Genomic DNA, 23,540 nt, shown 5'->3' on the forward strand with positions numbered 1-23,540 from the left:
TATCTAAGTATTTTTAAAGTTTTTAAGACTGGTACTAAGCATAGTCTTAGAAAAGGAAAATAGCCTCTAGTTGCCATATCTACCAACCAAACTAAAATTTTATTTGTTCCTTGATCATTATCCAATTCTAATATACCATGGAAACATCACAAATTTTATTACTTCATTTTTTTATGACTAAAGAATGTTTAGTTCTATGTGTATGTCAGAATTTACTTTTTGAGTTCCCTTTGTCTTCTCTGTTTTTTTAAAACCAGCGTTATGATGAATATCATATTATGTATATCTTTCCATACTTATAGATTCCTAGGAGACAGATTGATAGTTCAAGGGTTAGACACCTTTTATATTTTGATGTATATGGCCAAACTGTTTTGAGACAGTAACTAATAACCTACATGTTGCTATGGAGCAAGTGAAATGTGGCTGGTATGAATAAAAAATGAATTCTTAAATATAACTTACTCTAATTAATTTAAAATTAAATTTAAAACTGATATTTGATTCTTTTATTGGAAAACTTAAGCATTTTGGAGCAATTTGATTATGCCAATCTACTTGTTAAGATGTAAATTTTATGAAATCTAAACATACCTAAAGTATTTCTACTTAAACTTTAGCATCAGAAGATATGCTATAAATGTAAAATATCTGATTTCAAAGGTTTATTACAGAAAAAGAAATATCATTAGTAATTTTATATTGATTAAATGTTGAAATAATAAAATTTTAGTATATTAAGTAAATTAAATTGGTGGCTAATATCATATTTCTATTGAATAGTGCTGCTCTAGAAAAGTATAAATTGTCACACAACCTAATCAATTAATACAACTATAATGTACTATATTTTCTTCTGTGGGTATCTAAAAATCAAATACATCCTTAATTTCTTTTTTTTTTTTTTTTCCTTTTTTGCACATTGAAAAGATTGAACTCATACGCACTCAACCACTAAGCCACATCCCCGGACCTATTTTTCTGTTTTATTTAGAGACAGGGTCTCACTGAGTTGCTTCGCACCTCACTGTAGCTGAGGCTGGTTGTGAACCTATCCTCCTGCCTCAGCCTCCAGAACCACTGGGATTACAGGCATGTACCACCATGCCCCACCCATCCTTAATTTCTTCATGCTATAAATGAAATATTTGCAAACCAATTTTTTTAAAATCCATACAATCTTGAACTACCATAATGTCATATAGGCTAATTGAGTCATTTAAAAAGAAATTAAAAAGGTATTTTGAATCAATTAATTTCTAATACTATAATGTCTTCTTTTTCATAAAATTACAATATATAAACCATTGCTTCTGGTGTTTAACCTCTGTTAGTGATTTAAGAAATACATAAAGTTAATAAAATTTTAGGTATAAGTAGAAAATTCATATTTTTTACACATTTCTTTAAGTACCTTTTATATTTCTATTTTAAAGTCATCCTTCATTATACATATGCAAATAAGTGACATCTAGCTTTAAGGATCCATCTTATTCTGGTCCAACTTTCCAAGTAAATAAATATCTACTGAAGAACTAAATAATAATACTAGCTGTACTCCTTCAGTGATTTAAGTATTTGTGTTTGTGTGTATGGTGCTAGGGATTGAACCCAAGGCCTCTTGCAACCGAGGCAAGCACTCTACCAACTGAGCTACATTCCCAGCCCTCCTTCAGTGCTTTAAAAGAGACCATGTTACCCCTACTTTTATGGCACGTCCCGTGGAAGCCACCTTTTATTTTCCAGTTACAAGTACACAAAAATGGGAGAAAGAAATTATTCAAAACATTATCTGTGCATCTCACTAAATACCTTTCTTAATTAGTTATTAAATACAGTCAGAATCAACTCAATAAAAAGGTTAAGATTATATAAATACAGAAGATTTAAAAGAAATAGACTTCCATAAGAGTTATATAGCCCAAATCTATGTAGCAAATAAGGGTGTTTCAAAATAATATTTTAATACACCAGTACTTAATTTTTAGGTAAAGACTATGTTACATAAAATATAGAAAATTTCTCACTTCAGGATGGTGCCAAATTTAAATTTCAATTAAACTTTTTCATTAAAACACAATTACATGATAAAGCTGCAGTTAAATAAGATGATTAGAATTGCATTAAATCTGTATAGTGCTTTTGGCAGTATGGTCATTTTGACAATATTAATTCTGCCTATCCAAGAACAAGGTAGATCTTTCCATCTTCTAAGGTCTTCTTTAATTTCTTTCTTTAGCATTCTGTAGTTTTCATGTAGAGGTCTTTCACCTCTTTCATTAAGTTGATTCCCAAGATTTTTTTTTTTTTTTGAGGCTATCATAAATGGGGTAGTTTTCCTCCTTTCCCTTTCAGAGAATTTGTCACTGATATACAGAAATGCCTTTGATATACAGATGTTGATTTTTATATCCTGCTACTTTGCTGAATTCATTCACAAGTTCTAGAAGTTTTCTGATAGAATTTTTTGGGACTTCTAGGTATAGAATCATATCATTGTCATAATGCTAAAAAAAGAAGTCATAAAATTCATCTGGAAAAATAAGAGACCCAGAATAGCTAAAGCAATCCTTAGTAAGAAAGGGAAGTAGGTGGCTTCACTATATCAGACCTTAAACTATATTACAGAGCAACAGTAACAAAAACAGCATGGCATTGGCACCAAAATAGACCTGTAGATTAATGGTACAGAATAGAGGACACAGAGACAAACCCACATAATTACAGTTATCTTATATTAGACAAAGGTGCCAAAAACATACATTGGAGAAAAGACAGTCTCTTCACAAATGGTGCTGGGAAACCTGGAAATCCATATGCAACAAAATGAAATTAAATCCCTATCTCTCACCATGCACAAAATTCAACTCAAAATGGATCAAGGACCTAGGAATTAAACCAGAGACAGTGCGCCTATTAGAAGAAAAAGTAGGCCCAAATCTCCATCATGTCAGATTAGGCCCCAATTTCCTTAATAAGACTCCAAAAAACAAACAAACAAACAAACAAAAAACAATAACCCTATCAATAAATGTGCCAAGGAACTGAACAGACACATCTCTGAAGATGATATACAATCAGTCAACAAATATATGAAAAAATGTTCAACATCTCTAAAAATTAGAGAAATGCCAATCAAAACTAAGATTTTATCTCACTTCAGTCAGAAAGGTAGCTATTAAGAATACAAACAATAAGTATTGGTGAGGACGTGGGAGAAAAGGCACCCAAATTTGTGCAGCCAATATGGAAAGCAGTATGGAGAATCCTTGGAAAATTGGAAATAGAACCAGTGTTTTGATCCAGCTATCCCACTCCTTAGTCTATACCCAAAGGACTTAAAAACAGCATACTACAGGGGCACAGCCACATCAATATTTATAGAAGCACAATTCACAATAGCTAAACTGTAGAGCCAACCTAGATGCCCTTCAGTAGATGAATGGATAAAGAAAATGTGGTATATATACACAATGGAATACTATTCAGCATTAAAAGAGAATAAAATCATGGCCTTTGCAGGTAAATGGATGGAGTTGGAGAAGATAATGCTAAATGAAGTTAGCCAATCCCCAAAAACCAAATGCCAAATGTTTTCTCTGATATAAGGATGCTGATCATAATGGAGTTGCCGGGGAGCATGGGAGGATTAGATGAACTCTAGATAGAACAAAAGGGAAGGAAAGGAAGGGAGGGGGCACGGGGGTAGGCAAGATGGTGCAATGTATGAAAGCACGAATGGTATGACTGTACTTTGTGTACAATCCGAGATAAGAAAAATTATCTCTATATGTGTAATATATATGTGTAATATGAATTGTAATGCTACTGATATATAACAAAATTTTAAAATTTATTTTAAAAAAGACAAAAATAATGTCATTAATATAGCAAGTATATCTTTATTTCTTATCATTTATAACTTAATTATGTTTTCTCCAGTAGGAGAACAAATAGTATTTTATCAAAGAAAAATAAGAATCTAAAAGCAAAGTCTCACATCAATTCATGGTATCTTATAGACTATAAATATACTATCAAAACAAATAAAAGTCAGAATTTATGGTTATCACAACCTTCTTAACTTTCTCCATTTTGGCTCTGGAAGGAAAGTAGGCCAAAAAATATACTTTTTTAATATTATGTATGCAACCTGCACACATATATTGACACAAAGCTAAAATATGTGCTTAATAAGTCAAAAACTCTCCGCTACTCTTTTCAATTTAATTTGATATTTATCTCCAAATAGAAATTTATTTAATGCTATACTCTGCATATAATGGTAAAGACAAATATTTTATTAATGTTTTAGTCATTAATTATTGCAAAATACTTTTCTCATCTCCCTAATATTTGAAATCAAGCTGTTCAATTATAAGAATGTTTCATGCTTACATATTGATTTCAATATTGTTTAATTTAAAAAGTTATCTAACATCAGAAACTGAAATTGCTAAACTTAACATAATGGATACTAGATATTGTAAACAATACTTAAAGATATAGAAGTTATTAAACAAAACATTATCAAGCTAATTTATTTTACTTATCAAGTTAGAAATTTATAAACCTGAATCCTATATAAGACTTATAAATTGCATATTTCCTTCTTTTAAGTTAACTGGCAATATAACTTAAACATGGTTTAATAAAAAGAAAAACTTGCTCTAACCTTAGATATGATATTAAAACAATTTTGCAACTCTACAAGTCTCACTTTTCTGTCTCTAAAAACAGGATGTGAGTGGGAAAGAAAAAATTTAATGTTCCCAATTTCTTTTCCAAATATAAAGTTCCATAACTTTATGACTATATGATTTAGAAATGAAATCACCAGCAACTCAATTCTTCATCATAGACAAATAAAATAGATGTTGTCAATATTTGACTGAATAAATATAATCTTAAATTTTCCTTTATCATTTCCCGCTGCCAATAATAAACTGAGATTAGAACATTCATCTTATGTCACTGAAGAATATTGCCCAAAAATTCTTCTTCTTTTCTTCTTTTTTTGGTACCAGGAATTGAACCCAGGGACACTTAACCACTGAGTCACATCCCCAGCCCTTTTTATTCTTTATTTTGAAACAGAGTCTTACCAAGTTGCTGAAATTGGCTTTGAACTTGTGATCCTCCTGCCCAAGAATTCTTTAGGACAAACACACACACACAAAATACATTATGTTCTTCCAGAATTATTAAAGGTGTATGTTTCTGTAAAATACACTTGGCTATTGATATCTGTGGGTTCTGCATCCCTGTATTCCATGTCCTGGGTTTACTTTTTACCCTTATTTCTTAAACAATACAGGATAGTAACTGTTTATATAGCATTTACATTATAGTACGTATTTATGGTAAGTAATCTAGAGATGTTTTAAAGTATACAGAAGCATTATGTAGATTACATGCAAATACTAAACCATTTAATATAGGAGACTTCAGCCCACATTTTTGGATTTATGCAGGGGAGAGAGGGGTCTGAAACCAATATCCTGCAAACACTGAGAGATGACTGTAGTTTCTAAAATCTTCCTTTTTATATCCATATTTATCAACTTCATATATTCTGAATTAGCTATTAAAAAGGATAAAGTATAAAATGAATCAGATTTAAAGGGTATTTTTAAGATGTTGTGAGATCTTACCATCTACTTCTTCAGTTATAATCTTTTAGCATCACCACTTACTATTTATCATGTGCCAGGGTTTTCTGTTTTATCTAATTTATTTCTGTGTAAGACAAGCAATATTATCCCTCCCTATTATAAAGATGAGGCAACTGAGGCTCAGGGAGATTGGGTAATCTATCAATGTTCACATAACCATGAAATGGTAGACAGAAGATCTGAGAATATATCTGTTGCCTGAACCTTTGCTCTTATTGACTAGGTAAAACCATCTGGATTTAAGGAAGGCAATCTTAAGGATTTAAGGAAGTTAGTCAAATAACAGCAAACATGATTGTCAATATTTTTTCTTAAAAAAGGAAAAATATACAAACTTAGAGAATGTTGCCTACTACTGAAAATTTTATCAAAAGACATTGTTTTCTGAGTCCTGATAACACATTTATAATGAAAAAATAATTTCAGAGTATTAAAATCAAGAAAGCATTTGAGTCTGACTTTTCCTAAAACAGTGTCTTTTTGCAATGAAGAAACAGATTTTACCACCTTAATCCAATCCCTTAAAGTAATTACTATCTTCCTCCCTCAACCTTAATTACCAGCAAAATAGCTGCTGGTGTTATAAAGACTGGAATGTGACCAGGAGAGCTGGCTAGCTTTCTCAGAAGATAATCCACAGCTAAATTACCTTGAATATTTTATTGTATAGGATTTGGCTCTCGGGCTTTCAAAGTTAGAAACCAAATTTAACCCTTATCAGATTCACACTGACCAAGTTCACAAAAATTCCAATTTATTAACTTACAATTAATATATAATTATCAAATAGATACTTAAATAAGCATGACTAGAGCATGCTTTCCCTATAGATAGAGAAAATTATAACCAGAAAGCTAGAAAGTGACATAGAAGCTGAATTACTTGTTAAGAGTATCAGACATGATCTTGATATAATATTATCAACAGGCTCGATGGCCACCACTCCTCATCTCTGGATCTTAGATGAGCTCCACCAGAACATGCCCTTCTCTCCTGTTTCTGGGCTTCCACAGTGGGTCAATGGAAGCGATGAAAGTGTTTGTTCTTTACACCTTCAGTCAAGTCTTGCTTTATCCTAGAAATAATGCTGCCTTTTAAGATGACTTGATTATTTTTGCTCTGGTCAATTAAATACTATTAACTGCTTTTAGAGAGTGATCTTATTTCCCTTATTTTCAAATTCTTCGGGAGAACATTATAGTTGCTTCCATGTGGGAAAGAATTTGAGGTCATAAAACATAATTATTCATGTGGTTTTGGAGATAAGGCCTTATGTTTGTTCTATCTTAATAGTTTGGAAAAAATTATTAGATTCACTGAATTATGACAAACCAAGTTTATACATATATACATTTAAGGGAGAAATCCTCTAATATCCCACAACTTTACTTCTGTAAACAATGGATCATTCCTTATAATTTTTTTGCAGGGCAAGTAAAGAGGCTCTACTTCTATGAGCACAGTTGAGATTTTGCAAATCCTCCTACAGGAGCTACAAAACTTGACCTACCCATCCCATGTCACAACCATTTTGTTGATTAGAGAGATTACTCAAGTCAAACAAGGAATCAGAAAGGTTTAGGGGAAAACAAGCTGTCAACAAGCTGTTGGGAAAGAATGTGGAGAAGTATTTTTTTGCAAATAATGAGGTAGAAATTAGAAAAGGGTAAAGTGCACTTTTGGGGCGCTGGGGAAGTTGTTATCTAAAGTGGGAAGGAAAAAAGAATTTCCCAGTATACTTTTCTCTGAATGATACTAGGAAGAAAATTTGTTTTTCTAAAACAATAAGAAGCATTATAAAAGTTAGGCTTTTACAATATCATAAAGGGTCAATTCTGTTAAAGTGAAAAGTATTAACAGATTGCTTGTTTACTTCATCTGGGTACAGTGACTCAAGTCATTAAGGCTGCAAAGAAAGGCCATGTTTATCACCTGAGTTGACAGGAGGGTTTCGGATAACATCAACAATAATCTTCTGAACCTCTGGAGTCAGGCCTGCTCTCTCCATATCCAGGGGGTAGCCAGCTTTCACTGCTTGGGCTAAGTGCATGCCAATTGCTGTGAGAGGCAGAATCCTCTTCTCAGCTATGCTAATCTATAGACAAACAGTAGGAGGAAAAAAAGTATTTTTTTTTCAAGTTTTCACTATACCTCAGGGTAAGAAAATACCTAAAACCTTCAGAAAGTACACGTGCAATGAGAAATAAATAATGGACTACACTTTCACTTAAATTTTTCATTTTATTTCTTTAAAAGTACTACAGACTTCCACAGGATCTACTTTTTATAATCATTATATTGATTAAAACAAAATCACCTAACTTTAGCCAAAAATTCAATCTTCATACGTAATTATTCACTTTAGAAAACTATTAGTGGCAGAGGGAAGCCATTCCATGTAAATCTAATAGTGGTCATAACCTACTGGAAATACAGAAAATTGTACTGTAATATTCTACATACTTGAAATAATAGACGGTGCTTTAGTTACATCAATTTCCAAGGAAACAAATCTTAAAATGCTTAGTGATAACATAAGGTTTAGATGTGTTCCGTAAAAGGCTCATGCAAAGACTTTAACAGGTGTTTTAAATTGGCTCTATTCACAAAATAATAGTTATAATTTTAACAAGGGCTGTCAGCACTATCCTACTATTGAATTTAGCATGAATTACATTAAATTTAGGATAGTATTTCATATTTATAAAGTTTTTAAAACAAATGTGACTCCAAATATATTAAGATATGTATTAGGTGAAACATTCTTTTCACAACATTCAGAAAGCTTAGTCATTCAACTCTAACATTTCATAATACTCCTCATGTATTTCTAAAGTCTAAATTTGTAGACTATCTTTGTGACTATTGATACTTTTACAGAACAGTCCATTTAAGGTGCTACTTTCAAAAGTAGTATTAAATTACTTTCATTAAATGTCTACCTTTTTTACTAAAAAGTGGGCACCATGTGTGCATAATATCATGGTTATTTGATACGGTTATTTGATACTAGGCATCAAATTACCTCAAACTAATTGTATTATTGCTCCTGATTAATTAGTTGTTAGGCATCTTTAATTTGGTGGTTAACTGGCAAGACCCTCTCAGACTCTAGGGAGGTACAAATAATTAACCATCATATCACACAATAAAATACTACCAAACCCCAAAAGACATAAATGAAGATATACCACTGTTCATATCTTAAAGTATGAATGTGTAATATAACATATGAAACCTCATATTATGACTATTAGAATGCACTTTATTCAGAAAAATCTGGAGACTGTACCAGATTTCCTTAATAACTATATCCATTTCTACCATATATATATATATGGCCAAATCATGGATATACAGGCATATTTAACATGTATGTGTAAATTACTAATTACATAAGAATTCAACTTAAAATTTCTATTTAACATGTATTTTGTTACAAAAATAGTACAATAGAATTATTTGGTTTCTCAGGTAATAACTTTTATACTTTTAATTGAGGAACCTATCTAATTAGACCGTTAAGTTAGTAAGATAAGCTATGAACAATTTATTTGTATTTACAGTGGACCCTGAGTTAAGTAAACATGCAGTTTAGTGGATTGAGGCACAGTGGATATGAAAAGCTGGCATTGGATCCCATAATATGTTCCAAATCAATTTAATGTCAGAGAGAACAGGAATTCAAATCAACTAAACTCAGCTAGAAGCCTCATTCTATCCCTATTCTATCTCTTCATATTGTATACCCATCAAAACAAATAAAACCTCAGAAGCCTTAAGGATTTATATAAGAACAATGAAAAAACATTAAGAATGGCTATTTCTTTACAGTAATTAAATCTGTCCCAAAGAACATCTGTTTAGTTTTAAAAAAAATGCAAGAAGATAGAGTAAAAATAAGTTTTTTTTTAAATTATTTTATTTCCAGTTTTTGAATATACTTTCAGAGATAACTGTACACATTTTTAACACATACAAGGAGATATGAATATAAAAGCAGGAATATATACATTTATGTATATGTGTGTGTGTATATATAGTTTTTTCTTTTTTTTTTTAAACACCATTCTGCATGTCCATTTTTTAAACTTAATGTATCTTGAACACTGTTTCTTCCTTGTTTCTTTTTCTTTTTTTGTTTTTCTGTGTATATGGTTTCTGGGGGTTGAACCAAGGGCCTCACACATGCTAATCATGCACGTACTCTACCACTGAGCTACACCCTCTGCTCTAGGAGATTTTTTTTCTTAACAGTACATATAATAGCTTTTTAAATTATTAGTTTCATTTAAAAGAATAGTTTTAAAATATTGCTGCTGCAGTATCCCTGAGCTATAAATGTGTTTACTTATAATGCATATAATCTCTTTGAAAAAAATCACTGTCAAACCAGTTTTGCTGTTGCTCCTAGACAGGGATAGGCTTAACAGAGGAAATGTCATTGTTTTAAAATTAAAAATAAAATAAGACTTCTTGTGCAGTTAGAAGAAATTGGTCACAACTCCCAGCTCTAATATACAAAAGCTAATAAAACACAAGTTTAAATAAACTAAAAAATTATCTGTAACATAAAAGTAATACTTACCAAAGACATTTTCTTTTCTTGGAATAAAGAATATGTGCAGGCCACAGACTGTGAGAGTGAGCATTTTTTATTTTTAACTTCCAGACTTTTCTTCTGTTCTTCTTGAGGTATTATATTTGAAAAGAGGTCTGTCTACATAATTGTAAATGTAGCACAAGTAATGAATAATAACATCAATGATAGATATAATAATATCAATATATAATCATTTCCCATTAGGAAAAAATAAGAGAAGTCAACCAAAGAATTCTTATGGGGAGCTCAAAAAGAAGTTGGATTTTTCACATATTGATTTTAAAAGGAAAAGTAATACTAGAGGACATAAATTTTATATTTGTAATAACAAACTTTATTAGTCTTCTCTTTAGTTAATAAGAAAAGGAACTACAATGTGAACCACTCTGTTCCTATATCCCTAATCCTTTGGAAGTGAATATTGAATAATGAATAAACAAAATCAATATTCAACAGGTAACCACAATCACAAATATGTGTGTGTGTACACACACACATGCACACACACACACACACAATTAATTTATAAAAATATAGCCTAACCAGAACTCTAACCTTTAAACATTATGTAAAATCTCAAATATGGTTCCTTAAAAGATGTTTAAAAGGAAAAAACAGAGTAAAAATAAAACTAATATAGAAATACTGGAATATCTTAAAGATATAGACAACTATTTTCTTAATCACACACAAAACAGCCTACTATAGTCGTAACAAAATTTGTAACAAACTAGTTTAATAATTTAAAGAGCCTTGTTTCCTGATGAGTGACACTGGTATCATTTTGGCAATGTTTTTTATCATTATGGTTTATTAAATTTTGTTTAGATACATGAGGAAGAATATGAGTTTTCTTTGGGAAAGCCATTTACTTTTTGTTTCCATATTCTGTCATTAAGATAATTCAACTTAAAAAATTGTTATGTAAGTTTTGGTCTACCAATTGGCAAGAAATATAAATGTCTGACTTTTCCTTATTATATGTACAATGCCTAATTTTAGAATTTGAATCATCCTGCATGTTTTCCAAACTTTTGAGGGCATTTCATAACAAATTTCAGAGCTATACTTTCACATTAACATTAAAGAGAATTGTAAACAAATACCCTGAAGGGTGGGGATTTAATGTTCTGAGCATATAATAGGTCTAAATAAAATGGGGCAAGGTGTTATATCTTTCTATTTCCACTTTAAAGTTTCAGAATGGCTGCATTTTGGAGTTTGTAGAAAGAACACATCAAGACAGAATAGATGTTTTCTAGGAAAGCTTTGCAAGCTTCTTAGACTGGTCCCCATGCTGTGGCATTTTGCCATGGTTTAGTGTGGGGTTTCAGTCCTCATTCTTGCAACCTTAAAAGTCTGATGTGTCAAAGCAGTTGCACTTTGGGAATTATAAGTGTTTATACTACTAGGAAGCAAATTTATCAACCTAAAATACAGGACTTAGTCAAATTTCAAAATAAAGCCTACCAATGAAATAGAAACAAAAGCCTCCCAGACAATCGCTTTACTATCATCTTTTAACAAGTAACTAACAAATTTTTATAACTATTTACTATAAAAACAATCTGAATCCATTTTCTAAGTGTCCAGTATGAAAATGCAAATAAAAGGCTAAAATGTTGCTTTTGAAATGGTCAAAGAAAGGTTCTTTTCTAATAGTTCCAATAGTATTTTACCTGAATACTATTTTCTATGCAGAACTGTTTGATGACTTCCAACAGAGGAGCTAACACAGTAGCTTTGCCTTCAGAAACACCATCGATCTGTTTTACATTTTCAACTGTCGTTGGTCTATCATTTAAAAAAAAAAAAGTCAATAAACCACTGAAACAGCATCACTCCAGCAATACAGTTGATGTTCAGCTTCATAGTGATATTTAATAAATGTACATTTCTTTAAAAAATAAAATACAAATTACTATACAAGCAGGCAAAAACTTTATAAATTTATTTCTTTGCTTTCCTCCACTTACAGATTTGCTGTTTTAACAATTCATGAATAAAACCACCACTACCTCTATCACCACTAAAGCATAGTAGCTGTACTATCTAGTAAACAGGTCACTGTCAGAAAGAAGCAGGCTAACATTTTATCTTGCACTATTATTTATATTATTATTATTGCAAAAACAAAAACTAGGAGGTACTACCTGAGGACAATTAAGAGCCTTAAAAACTCTCTTTTTTTAAGACTGTTTCAATCATTTTTTTCTACAAAATGCTTATCTATGGCTGGGGTTGTACTTCAGTGATAGAGTGCTTGCCTAGCACATGAGAGGCACTGGGTTCGGGCCTCAGTACCAAATAAACAAACAAACAAAGTAAAGGCACTGTGTACATCTACAACTAAAACTATTTTTTAAAGATGTTTACCTATAACAAAAATCTGCTAACTAGGCTTTTAGTTCTTATTTCTTATTGTGTCCAATATCCAAAAGACTGTAAAATATCTTCTAAAAATCTGCCAAGCTAATGATAACTCCTTTTCCTTAAATATCTTCTCCAAATATTAAAGTGTGGACTTAGAATACAGGTAAATATTTTCAAAAAAATATTATTGTAAAATATAAAGCACTGTAATGTCATTAGAAAATTCTGCGCTAGAGTTACATCTATTGAATGAAATTTAGTGACAATTTTTAAATGAAGTTTAAAAAGATGAATGAATGAAAATTAGCAACAAACACATTTTTGGAAGGAAGTATAAAAATGAATACAATTACCCAGCAACTATTCTTTGGGAATAATTTCTTCTAAATATTTATTAAATGCCTAGTCTTTATTAGGCATTGTGCTTAGTACTGTGAAAGACACATAGAGAATAGGAACAAATATCTCTATCCACAGAGACTAAAATCTAGACGATATAATATATGTCTCCCATTAATTATAAAAATTAATAAGGCATTCTGTGAAAGTGCCATTAAAGCATGTTTAGAATTCATCTAAAAGTTCTTTATGAATTCAAGATAGAGGAATTATTTTGCTGAGTAACACAACAGGAGGCTTCATGAAGTAAACAGTAATAAAACTAGATCTTGAAGGATTTAAGAAGAGTTTTAAGGAATCAAGGAAATACAAGGCAAAAGCAAGACTGTAAATAAATATATATAAGTTGAAAAGGAATCTTCAATAAATGGTAGACAATCCAGGTAAGATATATCATTCTGAATTCTGTGACTTAGATGAAAAAAAGCAGGTTTAAGTCCATAATGGAGGGGCTTGATTTCTAGGCTAAAGAAGTTAAGATGGGGGGCTGGGGATGTGGCTCAAGCGGTAGCGCGCTCGCCTGGCATGCGTGCGGCCCGGGTTCGATTCTCAGCACCACATACAAACAAAGATGTTGTGTCTGCCGAAAAAAAAAATATATATATATATATTAAAAAAAAATTCTCTCTCTCTCTCTTAAAAAAAAAAAAAAGAAGAAGAAGAAGTTAAGATGGTTTCCCATGGAGAGATAAACTGAAGAGTGACCACTTAAAAGGCTATTATAATAAGTACTAATATGGGGTTGAATAGGCAGGAAGGCATATATAGATAAATACCAAAACATTCCAATGAACACTAACTGAATAAGAGACAAGATATATGTTAAGGAGTGGAAACAATATCAAGTTTTAAACGTGTGATTAGAAACATGATAGTACCACTAAAAATGAGGGATTCAGAGAGAGGAGTACTGGCATTTGGATAAAATATGTACATGGAAGGTAAATGAACAATGAGTTGGATTTTATATATACTGAATCTGATTGCTATACATAATTGGTTCTCAACTCATGCAGAAACGTGGAACTAAAGCTTAGCAAAGAGATCTGCATAGCAACATGGGAGATTTGGGCGTTAGCTCACAAATCTGATAGCTGAATCCCTGGTCAGCTTATTACTTAATGATATATTTTACAAATCTATTATGTCAGAGGAAATAAATCAGAATGTAAACAAACAGCTTACCTCATTTTGGCCATATCCAACAATATCTTATTTGTTGCCAAAATAGCTGGAGGTACATCCATTATATTGGCATGTCTCTGTCTAGCTTCTACCAATTTGCGATATAACATAATCTGAACAACAACAAAAGAGAAAAGAACTCACAATTTTTTAATGTACTTAGAAAAATTCAGTTGTTACATTTAGAGCTTCAGATACTACATTTTCCCTTAAGATGAAAATAAACTGAACTCTATCTCAGATTCTTAGCTAAAGAACAATTTTTAATAAACTGGTAGCAGATTTTTAAGCATGCACAGAATACTAACTCCCCTCTCATAAATTAATTACCCCTTTTCACAAAAACCTTACCTGAGTCTCTTGCTCTTGGGCCAAAAGAACAGGATCTGAGAAACTGTAAGATTTTTCTGATGAATGCACCATGATACTAAAATATTAAAAAATAAATAAATAATAAAGTCTTTTCTTTCTCCTAATTTTATTTTGCCCATAAAAATGAGAATATCATTCCAACTCAGTACAAATATTTATTCTTAACAATGCCAGGAGGGCAATTATTATTTAAGTGGCAACAATTAGATTTTAAATATTTCAGAACAAATACAGTCAGTATAATCATATAGTTAAAACTGTAATTTGAGTTCTTTATAAAATTGATGTACTTAAGAAAAGTATCTGTCCTATCCTCCTCCTCAAACAAATGTTTTGAAAGAAAATACTGCATATCCATACTAAAGAGAACATTTTTTTCTTAACTAATACAAATACAATCTATGATTCTTGATGTAAAATCGCTGATTTTCAATTGATGGAAAACATAATATTATTCAGAACTTTCTTCAAAATGAAATGAATAAGCATAAAGCAAAAGAAGTAGCTAGATGTGGTGGTACATACTTGTAATCCCAGCAACTCAGGAGGCTGAGGCAGGAGGACTGCAAGTTTGAGTCCAGTCTCAGCAACTTAGCAAGACCCTAAGCTACTGACACCCTGTCCAAAAATAAAAAATAAAAAGGGCTAGGGATATGGCTCAGTGGTAAAGCACCCAAGTTCAATACCCAGTAACAAAAAAAAAAGAAGTAATTTTGTTTTGTTTTGGACTCTTCAAGAGGGAAAAACTATACCTAATGAGGAAACATGGTATGAAAGGTGCTAGGCAGCAAACTAGATATTCTACAAGAGACATTTCTCATTGATAAACTAATTGGAAACAGGAAAAGTTATAAAAATGAAATTGTACAGAATAGTCTACATAAGAGGTGTCACATTTAAATAAATTCCTGCTTTGGGGGACAAAAGGGAGAGCATACTTGATATTTAAGAGATGTTTACAGATTTCTCTGTTATAAGAACTCAGAAACTATAATGTAAAGAATTTCATTTTCACAATTATCAAATTAAGTATTAACAAATCCTATCACTACAATAAATAGACTGGACCCTGAAGAAAGATAACTACAGTTCAAAGAACTAGTACTATCAGGTTAATCAAGAAAATGATAAATCTGCTTTAAATTACATATTAACATTTATATTAGAATTATAGAATCTTTATACTACAATGCCATTTGAAAAATGATTTTTAAACTATTTCACAAAGGAAATTTTATTATTATGTATACTGGCCAAATCCTGGTAATATCCCTGAGGCAGAAGTATATGCAGAAAAATTTTAACAAAAAAAAGAATGTGATGTCTCTGAACATCATTACAAGTTCACAGAAGAATGTTTCAAAGTAACTATAATGAATATCATCAAAGAGATTAATAAAGATACTGTATCTACGAAACAAGAAAACAGTTATATATTATTAAACAAAAAGAGAACCAGAATTCTCATCAATTAAAAATTTGACAACTAATATTCAATGTTCACTAGATGGGAAGTGTTAAAAATAAAGGAGGAGACAATTATTAACATCAGGAACAATAAAGGTAGTGGTGGCCATATCAACAGAGTTTGGCTTTAGTATAGAATATTTTTGTGGTTATAACAATATAAAAATAAATTATTAATATGACCAAAACTTATAATTATGTTGGGAGGATTGAAAGAAGGCAACCTACTATGACAGCAATTCAATAAAACATTTCTATAATTGGTAAGTCATAAACTAGTATCTAAGCATGTCATTTAGAAATATAAAGATTAAGTACCAGAGAAATCAGATGGAAGATTGAATACAGCTAAGTAGGCTTAGGGAGGGTGAGCAAAGTGAGCAAAGCATTAGAAAGTGCATACTTTATTACAGACCTCGAAGTATCAATTGACTTTTCATATGTATTATTTGACGAAAATAAAAGTATCCTGTGTACTTCTGTACACTAAATCCTTATATTTAAATTCATTTCTAGGCAATTCCACAGGTATCCCAAACTCAGTATTAACCCATCTATCTTTTTCAATCACCGAGTACTAACAATTCTATCACTAGGACAAGGGTGAAGCTTAGTGGTAGAGCGCTTGCCTCATGTGTGTGATACCCTGAGTTCAATCCCCAGCACTGAAGGAAAAAAGTTCTTAGAAGTCTAAATATCTCACAAGTCTCTTTCTCCCCATGCCCACTGCCATTTCTCTCATCTATGCTACTATCACCTCTTGCAAATTCCTCTGCAATCACCTCCTTATTTGTGTCTCTACAACAACTCTAACCTCCTCTATTCTCTCCACAACAAACAGATTAATAAAGGGTTGGCACACAATGGTCTACAGGCCAACTCCAGCTTTTTTTTTTTTTTTTTTTTTTGGTCAGGACTTAGCTAAGTCTTTTATACTTTGAAATGGATTTTTTAAAAAAGATCATTCTGTGACATGCTAAATTATATAAACTTTAATTTAATAAATAAGATTTAGTAGGAACATGGTCACACTCATTCCTTCATATATTATCTGTGGCTGCTTTGAGGCTACAAAAGTAAAGTAGAGCAGCTGTCACAGAGGTTTGGGCCTTCAATGACTAAAGTATTTACTATCTTTCTTCTATAGAAAAGTCTGTCAACTCTCGTTCAGAAGTAGAGCTTTGACCACATTACTGTTCTACTTAAAACACTTCCTTAGGTTCCTAACTGCCTTTATGATCTAGTCAAGTGCTTAGAAGAAACTGGATACTCTGGACTCTATTTAATTTTCTATCTTCAATTTTACCACTCTCTACTGATAGGTAATCTCTAGCCATATTGCTGAGCATAGACCTTCATTTACTTTCAGCTTTTTACATGTGAACAATTCCTCTACTTGGAACACTTTCCCTCATATCACTTGACTGACTTCCACTGAAGCTTCAAGTATCACTTCTGGGAAGCCCTGATTAAGCCTCTATTGTTTCCAAAATATTATTTTCTGGATTGTAGTTTTATGTTCCCTTCCCTGTATATCCCATTACAGTATTAGCTCTGTGGGGGGCTGGTGACTATGTCTCCATTATTCTCCACTGAATTCCAAAACCTAAAATAGCACCTGGAACTAAGAAGCCTAGCAAAAAAAAAAGTAAATATTTAAATGAAAAAATGCTTCAGGATATTTAATGGACATATTGTTTTTTACACCCCTTAACCTTTCTGTTCATATAAAACAATGGTAATTACATTTCACACATTCAAACAAAAAGGAATTGATTGGGGTAGAAAACTGATATTATGATAAACATTTTATTAGCTCCAAAGTAGTATTATCAAAGTGAGCAAAACATTAGAAAATGCATAACAATCCTAGATCACATTAATATACTTTGACCTGATATGAATGTAAACATAGTCCATTTAAACTGTGTATGTATAACACGGGCCCTGACATGACATGATTTTCAAATTTTCCTTCTTCAGAAACTCTGGAATTTGTACTCTTCTCACTCTTTCATTAATCAGTAAATCAAATAGTAAGCCTAAATGTTCAAGTATATTATCTTTATTCTCTCCCAACTCTATATGTGTTTATCATTTTATGTTGCCATAAATTCCTTTTTTTGAAAATGAAGTGGGTATATTTCACACAAATGTAATAACAGTGGTTAAGGCTAGTTGTATACACATATAGATTTAAAAGTCACCTCTGCCATTTGCTATATGTTCTTCAACAAGTTAGTTAACTTCTTAACCCTTGGTATCTTCAACTATAAGATGGAGATAAATAATAGGGAGTACTAACTCACAGACTGTTGTAAGATGAAGTGTTACATATGAAGTGCTTAGCATTTAACATAGAACCTGGCAAACAATAATACCCATGAAATGTTAGCTATTAAATTAATACTATCATTGTATGGACCTGTCAGATCAGACAAGGCAGGCAGCTACCAAAGGAGGCAGATTTAAAAGGGCCGCTGAACAGGCTTTATTGAGATATCACTCCCGGGTGGAACTCGATCAGACCCACAGAGGGGACAGGGGAAGGGTCTGAGGAGAAACCATGTGGAAGCTCGCACCGGACTGGACTTTTATGGGGCTTACAGCAAGAAGGGAAGGGCTTGGGACAGGAAAAGGTGTTTCTAGGGTCCCTTTGCCCCCTTGGAGTTGGTCAGGGGAGTTGGCTGAACTCTAGGATTGGCCAGGGGGTCCTGCTGATTGACAGGCATTTCCGGCAGCATCTGATTGATGTTCTTTTCAGGCATGGGCTGCTTTGTTCTAAGTTGCCATTAAGTCGCCACCAAGTCGCTGCCATGGACCTAACAGGATCTACTCTAATAATTGTAGTACTGGAAACTTATGCTTTAACCTCCTTTTGTCAATGAAAAAGCCAACATCTAACAGTCCTTTATCTTCAGGAAAGAAAGGAAAGTAATACTGATAATATAAGTATAGGAAATAAATATTTGGAACTCTGTACCTTTTTTTAGGAATGTTACTCCCAGAAGAAATGTTAGCAAGTGCTTTGGAAGAACACGTCCTCTCCAAGTTAGACTGCTTTTAAAAACATAAAGGATCATTTAAAAATCACAAGTTTCAAAAAACACTTAAATACAAAGAAAAAAGGGTACAAAATCTCACAATGACAATCTCTCCTCAGATAACCAAGTCATCAAATAAATCAACTGAAAATAAGCTCTTGAACTATCAACTTTTAAAATTCAAAAGGCAATTAAAAATACAACTCAATAGCTGGGGGCTATGGCACACACCTGTAAGCCCAAGGTCAAGGCCAGCAACTTAGTGAGGACCCATCTCAAAATAAAAAGGCAAGGTATATAGCTCAGTAGTAGAGCACTTACCTAACTGCTCAAGGTCCTAGGTTCAATCCCCAGTACCAAAAAAATAAAACACAAAAATACAACCCAATGTCCCACTAATCCAAAACTCATAAGTGATCAAAAGAACATTCTAAAGTACAGTAAGAGCCCAAGACACGAAACTGATTCAATTACATTCCACATATTTTAATAAAGCAGAAAAAGTATACTACAAAGTTTAATTCACCTGTATGTCCCGTTTCCACATTCTAATTAGCTAATGTCCACCTGTGGGTGAGTTCCTAATCTACAATAGCTGTCTAAGATCCCAACAAAGCAAGAAAATGTGGATGGTGCCTGTATGTGTGTTTGTGCTTGTGAAGTGAGTAATGTAGCTTTAATGAGACTATTTAGGAAGTAGGCTTATTTTTCCATCAACCTTAAGCATTATAAATATGTAAAAACTAAGCTAAATTAGTTATCAAATAGGCTTAAAAGAATCAAAGTAAGTTTTTTTCCTCAAATACTTCTAATTCTTCTAATAGCTCCAGAAATCACATATTGCATTTTACTCTATTCATATCATTTCTCTTTTCAATTTATGACTTGTTATATGTGCCATTTTCCTCTTTATGTAAAGCAGAATTAACATAATGTTTTAAAACAAGAGTTGCAACAATTAAAAAATAAAATAAATTAAGAACCACCTCTTTAAAACAAACCTTCTCTGCAGTTAATTCAATTGGTATTTGATTAGAAGAATGCGGTTCGGTGCCTGAAGATACAGTTTTAGAACTGAAAAATAAAATTAAATTATCTCAAATGTGAAAATGCAATTATCTATCATACCCCTACTCTCTCAGAAAAGCAGATGACATTATATTATCCTTTTTAAATGACCCGATGACTTGTAAATGTAATTTCTTTTCCCAGAAAAGGAAGATGTTTGAAAGAAAAAACTGATACACAATCAATAATATGTAAAGGTATTAAAAAGTAGGCAATAAGTGTATTCCCTTCCCATCTTCTACACATGAGAAGAAAATGCAGTATATGAATTCTTCAGCATTCATGTCAATGCTACTTAATCAATGGAAAAGAAGTTTTCTAATGGTCAACTACTTCCCATCAACCAAGAAAGTTCTGTGATTTATCTTTTCCCAGGGACTCCCTTTCTTCCAAATTGACTAAAGTAGATATGCAAAAACAGGCAGGCAATTCATTTTACTTGAGTGGTACCTAAAATCACTGAAACAGCAACACCACCAAAAACCCATAAGTTAACAGAAAAAAAAAAAAAACTGAAAAATGAACCTTGGCCGAAGAAACTTCCTTGGACACAACTCTTCATCAGCTTGAAGCATAAGACTCTGAGGAGATTCTGCATTGGATCTATCAAGCCAATTTCTACCCTATTGAAATAAAAAAAGAATCTTAATGCATAGTTGAGAAAAATTAAGTCAAACAGGTAGACTTCTATACTGTTTACCTTTTTTGTAAGGGTGCAAATCTTTGCAAATTTGTTATGCCCAGGAACTTCTACCAAGAATCCTTCAGTTATGAGGTGACGGGATAAGGCCTTCCACCAATTCTCTGTTTGATCCTTACCAGTGCCAAAAAAACTGTGACTACGATATTTATTTGCAATACGCTGAGAACTCTGAAATCAGGAATAAAATTAATATCTAAAAATGCTTATCCAACTAAATGGAATAAATTAAAAAACAAACCCATCCATTGATTCTTTGGATTTAACCAAAAAATCCAACTTTAACAACCTATAAAATTAAAAAAATTTTTTTTAGTTGTGATGGGCACAATATCTTTATTTTATTTATCTTTATGTAGTATTGAGGATCAAACCTAGGGCCTCACATGTGCTAGGCAAGCACTCTACCACTGAGCTACCACCCCAGCCCCCTATAAAATTTTTATATCCATCCTGCTTGTTCTGTACCCAACTCATACATAGTATGTGTTCCTTTTATATTTTAAATAATCACAGAAATTTTCACATATAACTCAGATGCACTTCCCAATGCATAGGTTTAAATACATGTTTGGAATTGTCAATCTCTGCTCTTTAGACCTTTGAATAACATACATTATACTTTAAAAAGATGATCACGATCTACAGCTCAAGTCTAGAACCATGGATGTTAAAAGACAATGTGACATGATAGTCCTGTAACAATTCATGGCTTCCATGCATGGCTGCTTTTACTGTGTGTTTCTTCATTATACACTACAAAGTTTATTCACTCCTTTATGATTTATTTGCTTCACTGAGATATACCAAGGAAAACATGCTAAACAGTTGATGATTTTTGAGATATTTTTCCCTAAGTGATGAGAGAATTCCTATGGGAGACCCTTCATAGCCATCAAGTTCAAGAAACACTGAGAAATTTATCCTTTCAGAGAGAGGACTCTACACTCCCTACAAAGTACTCTTCCATTCACATCACCCTTGTACTGCCTCTTTCTTTCATCCTACACATTTAAATACTAGTTCAAATGTATATGGTAATATATGAACAGAACTATTCCTGTCTAATATAGTTGAGGTAAATATAGCAGATAATAATTCAAGGGTCATCCTAACCTCAGTCAACTTCTACTGTACAATCTGGGAAGTCACAAACACGATTTCTGAAACTCTTTCGGTCAGGGTTCTGGATATGACTTAAGTTCTGCTCATCAGATGTTTGCATGGTATGCAAACATATTTGCATGGTATGCAAAAGCAAAATGTGAGGTAAAGGCTACTCCTCTACTAGTTTTGTAGATAACATATTTTTTAATGAACATTAACAAGGAACCCAGCAAACAACTATTAGCTTTGTAAGTATCAAGAGGCATTTACTTTGTTGACACAGATTATAGCAACCTCAATGTGGTTCTCAGCAAAAATAGAACCCTCCTGAGTGCTATGGCTTCCAATTCAGTGCAATTCAGGATAAGGTGTCAGTGATAGCTTCCCAAGTTGAGAGCTTCCTGATCACAGAAGAGGCAGCTGCTCCTTTGACAGACTGCTTTGCAAAGTAACCTTGTCAATAATTTCCTAAGTCACTTAATATCCTTTCTGTTTAAATTAATTAAAATGATCATTAGCTTTCTAATATAAGTACTGTATTTTAGGTTGTATTTATGTTATAAAAACATTCATCCCTTCAATATGTGAAGAGGTGATTATATTCTGAATACTTAATATAAAATAATACTTAATATAAAAATGCAGTCTAAAATTTTAGAATTGGGAAGATAATTAAACATTTCATCTACGAAGGTTTAACAACCAATGTATATACAAATCCAGAGGTCAAAATTAAAAGAATATGCAGGATGAGCCACAATAGACATAACTCAGGGAACTGTAAGACTCTATTAAAAATATACTAGCTTTATTCAACTAATGAGAACATAATGGTTATAGGTTTATTATTTTGTAATCTAAAAATGTGAATTCCAGGTTTTTCAACATGGCGGCGGGCGAGGAGAGATCAAGTCTCTGACTTCTTCAGCTGCGTGGGCATAGGGACTCGTAAATTGTCTAAATGCTGTTTGCTCAGGATCACTAGGCAATGCTGAGCTGACATGGATCTGGGGCAAACAGTCTGGGCCCCTCAGAACACACACACTGAGCCCAGATCGGCTGCATTCAAGTTCGCCTGCTTCTCGTGACTCAGCACTAACGATCCTAGGCAGTGGCCACAGGATTGAAACAGGGCTTGGGAAAGACAGTCAGGACCCACCTGTTGCATTGGTCACCCGGCAAAGGGAACGAACGGTCACCATTTGCACAGGATACCACCATGGCAGAGAACTGACGTCACGGGTGGAGGAGATAACTTCATTGAAACCAGCGCGACAGGTGTGTAATCCCCTAGCCATCTCTCTCCACACAGCGGGGAAACCTTAAGGGCCCCTCCCAGCTCTCCTGTGAGCGCAATAGCCAGACCAAGGGAATCAGGAGTGGCGCGGGACTCGCGGAGCGGAACTCCCGGCTACCGCTCCCACCAGTGCTGACAACTGAGGTCTCTTGCACCAGCTACTGGGGGCGTGGCTACCGGAGGGCAAGAAAATTCACTGGGGGTTCTCAGCCCCAAGCTCTACAAACTTAGGGTCTGAGGGAGGCAAACA

General features: G+C 32.8%; 1 protein-coding gene across 15 annotated transcripts in view; it reads right to left on the bottom strand.

Moving 5' to 3' along the window:
- The window catches only part of Wrn (WRN RecQ like helicase), a 155,033-nt gene that overhangs the window by 18,812 nt on the left and 112,681 nt on the right, over window positions 1–23,540 (bottom strand). For 11 of the 15 annotated variants that reach the window (XM_071610233.1, XM_071610231.1, XM_071610229.1 and 8 more), the window contains 9 exons: window positions 20,887–21,057; window positions 20,712–20,809; window positions 20,105–20,192; window positions 19,058–19,134; window positions 14,587–14,662; window positions 14,236–14,348; window positions 11,958–12,072; window positions 10,264–10,395; window positions 7,608–7,770 (listed from right to left, as the gene is read on the bottom strand). In XM_071610233.1, the coding sequence (XP_071466334.1) occupies window positions 7,608–7,770; window positions 10,264–10,395; window positions 11,958–12,072; window positions 14,236–14,348; window positions 14,587–14,662; window positions 19,058–19,134; window positions 20,105–20,192; window positions 20,712–20,809; window positions 20,887–21,057 (1,033 nt within the window). The remainder of the gene's footprint in view (window positions 1–7,607; window positions 7,771–10,263; window positions 10,396–11,957; window positions 12,073–14,235; window positions 14,349–14,586; window positions 14,663–19,057; window positions 19,135–20,104; window positions 20,193–20,711; window positions 20,810–20,886; window positions 21,058–23,540) is intronic. The other 4 variants (XM_071610224.1, XM_071610227.1, XM_071610225.1 and 1 more) reach the window with 4 other exon arrangements.

Source organism: Marmota flaviventris, chromosome 3 (assembly GCF_047511675.1).
Source record: "Marmota flaviventris isolate mMarFla1 chromosome 3, mMarFla1.hap1, whole genome shotgun sequence".
NCBI lineage: Eukaryota > Metazoa > Chordata > Mammalia > Rodentia > Sciuridae > Marmota > Marmota flaviventris.